Raw genomic sequence first — 2,138 nt, 5'->3', positions numbered from 1 at the left:
ATGGAGAAAGAAAGAAGAATGTCTTGTTCCTTGAAGAAGGAATAAAGAAAGATAAATAAATAGATGTGAAAATAGAGAATTATTGATACGCTATCGTGTAGCCAAAGAAATCTCCTTAAAAGTTCTTGCTAAGAAAATGAGAAAGATTAATTTTATATAAACAATAATAGTCTGGAAATGAAGTAGGAGTAGTCTTTCTTCCCTTGTAGTATTTACTTATTTAAAAAATACTTATATGATAGACACTGTATCCCAGCTAATGTTCATACTTTATAAATATGATCTCACTTAGTTTTAATAACACTCTATAATATATATATATATTATAAATATTCAAATTTTAAGAGTGGAAAATAAGTCATGGAGAAATTAATAATTGCCCAAGATCATGCAGCTAAAGTAATCTGTCACAGGCATTTGAGCTATGCTCTCGCACTCTCCTCTATCTTGCTTCTTGAGTAAAACGGCCTATATCTTTTGGACACACATCATTTTTAGAGATGGAGTGGGGGAAGAGCATATCAATGAGGAGCTGCTTCCACTTCAAGTCACCATGATTAGAATAAGGCCTACTTAACAGACTTCTCATAATTGATTTTTCAATGTCTTCTGTTGACCTGACATTTGACTAACTCTGTCTCATTTCCACAAATGCGTGCTTCCCTCTACACTTCGATAGACAGAATTTTTATTAGCATAGTGGTGTGATATGCTGAGTTCCATGGAAAAATAATGAAAATGATATTGATGTCTCAGAATTTCATGAGTCTTTCATGATCATACTGTAATTATAAAGGGATGATCTACACCACAGGAATTGACTTGTTGCCTTACTTGATTATGTGACTTGACAAACTCTCATGTTTCTACTATGTAGCTTATTATGTCTGTTAACAATACATTTTGCATTAAAATTTTCTCACATGTTGCATTGTATATAGTGAAATATTCATCATGGCATGGGAGAATCAAACCATCAACTCAGGCTTCATCCTGCTAGGAATCTTCAATCATAGTCCCACCCACATCTTTCTCTTTTCTCTGGTCTTGAGCATCTTCACAGCGGCCTTCATGGGAAACACTGCCATGGTTCTCCTCATCTACCTGGACACTCAGCTCCACACTCCCATGTACTTCCTCCTCAGCCAATTGTCCCTCATGGACCTCACGCTCATCTGCACCACTGTACCCAAGATGGCTTTTAACTACTTGTCTGGCAAGAAGTACATCTCTCTGGCCAGTTGTGGAACCCAGATATTTTTCTCTGTGTCCCTGCTTGGAGCTGAATGTTTCCTGTTGGCTGCAATGGCCTATGACCGTTATGTTGCCATCTGCTACCCATTGCGATACTCAATTCTCATGAGCCAGAAAATCTGTGGTCTCATGGCAGCCTCTTCCTGGATTCTTGGCTCCCTTGATGGTATAATTGAAGTGGCAGTTGCATTATCCTTCTCATATTGTGGTGCTCGGGAAATTCCTCATTTTTTCTGTGATGTCCCTGCCCTGCTCACTCTCTCATGCACTAACACATTACTGTTTCAAAGGATGATATTTATCTGCTGTGTTATTATGCTTCTCTTCCCTGTAGCAGTCGTCATTGCTTCTTATGTTCATGTTATTCTCGCTGTCATTCGCATGGCAACTGGAGATGGTTGCCTCAAAGCTTTCACCACCTGTTCCTCCCAGCTCATGGTGGTGGGAATGTACTATGGAGCAGCCATGTGCATATACATCGACCCACTTCAGATCGTTCCCCGACCCGGGACACGATGGTATCAGCTTTCTACACCATTCTTACACCCCTGCTGAATCCCCTCATCTACAGCCTTCACAACAAGGAAGTGGCCAGAGCTTTCACAAAGGTTTTAGGGAAGGGCAAGCCTGGAGAGAAAGTTGCCCAATAATCTTATGCTTTGCTTTTTCCCCTATATTCTTTGCTTTATGTTTAAATTGATGTATTCAACCAATACAATTCAGTATCTAATATTTACCCATTGTTAAAGGTTTATGGCAACTACATAGGATTCAAAATATTAAAAACTGCATTCTTTTTTTGAAATATTTCATTTTTCATAATAAATTCAACATACAGTTATAAGGAAATATTTATTGTAAGACAAAATGCACAATTTATATAT

The 2,138-nt window shown here is 38.0% G+C and overlaps 1 protein-coding gene across 1 annotated transcript; it reads left to right on the top strand.

Annotated features, from left to right (window-relative positions):
• Nucleotides 1-948: 948 nt before the first annotated feature.
• Nucleotides 949-1,904, top strand: LOC100068870 (olfactory receptor 2M3). The gene is given in 2 exon segments (XM_067053881.2): nucleotides 949-1,729; nucleotides 1,732-1,904. Coding segments are annotated over 2 exon segments (948 nt in total). The 5' UTR covers nucleotides 949-954.
• The last annotated feature ends 234 nt before the right edge of the window (nucleotides 1,905-2,138 follow it).

Source organism: Equus caballus, chromosome 15, assembly GCF_041296265.1.
Source record: "Equus caballus isolate H_3958 breed thoroughbred chromosome 15, TB-T2T, whole genome shotgun sequence".
NCBI classification, from domain to species: Eukaryota; Metazoa; Chordata; class Mammalia; order Perissodactyla; family Equidae; genus Equus; species Equus caballus.
This window is presented reverse-complemented; position numbering and strand designations above follow the sequence as displayed.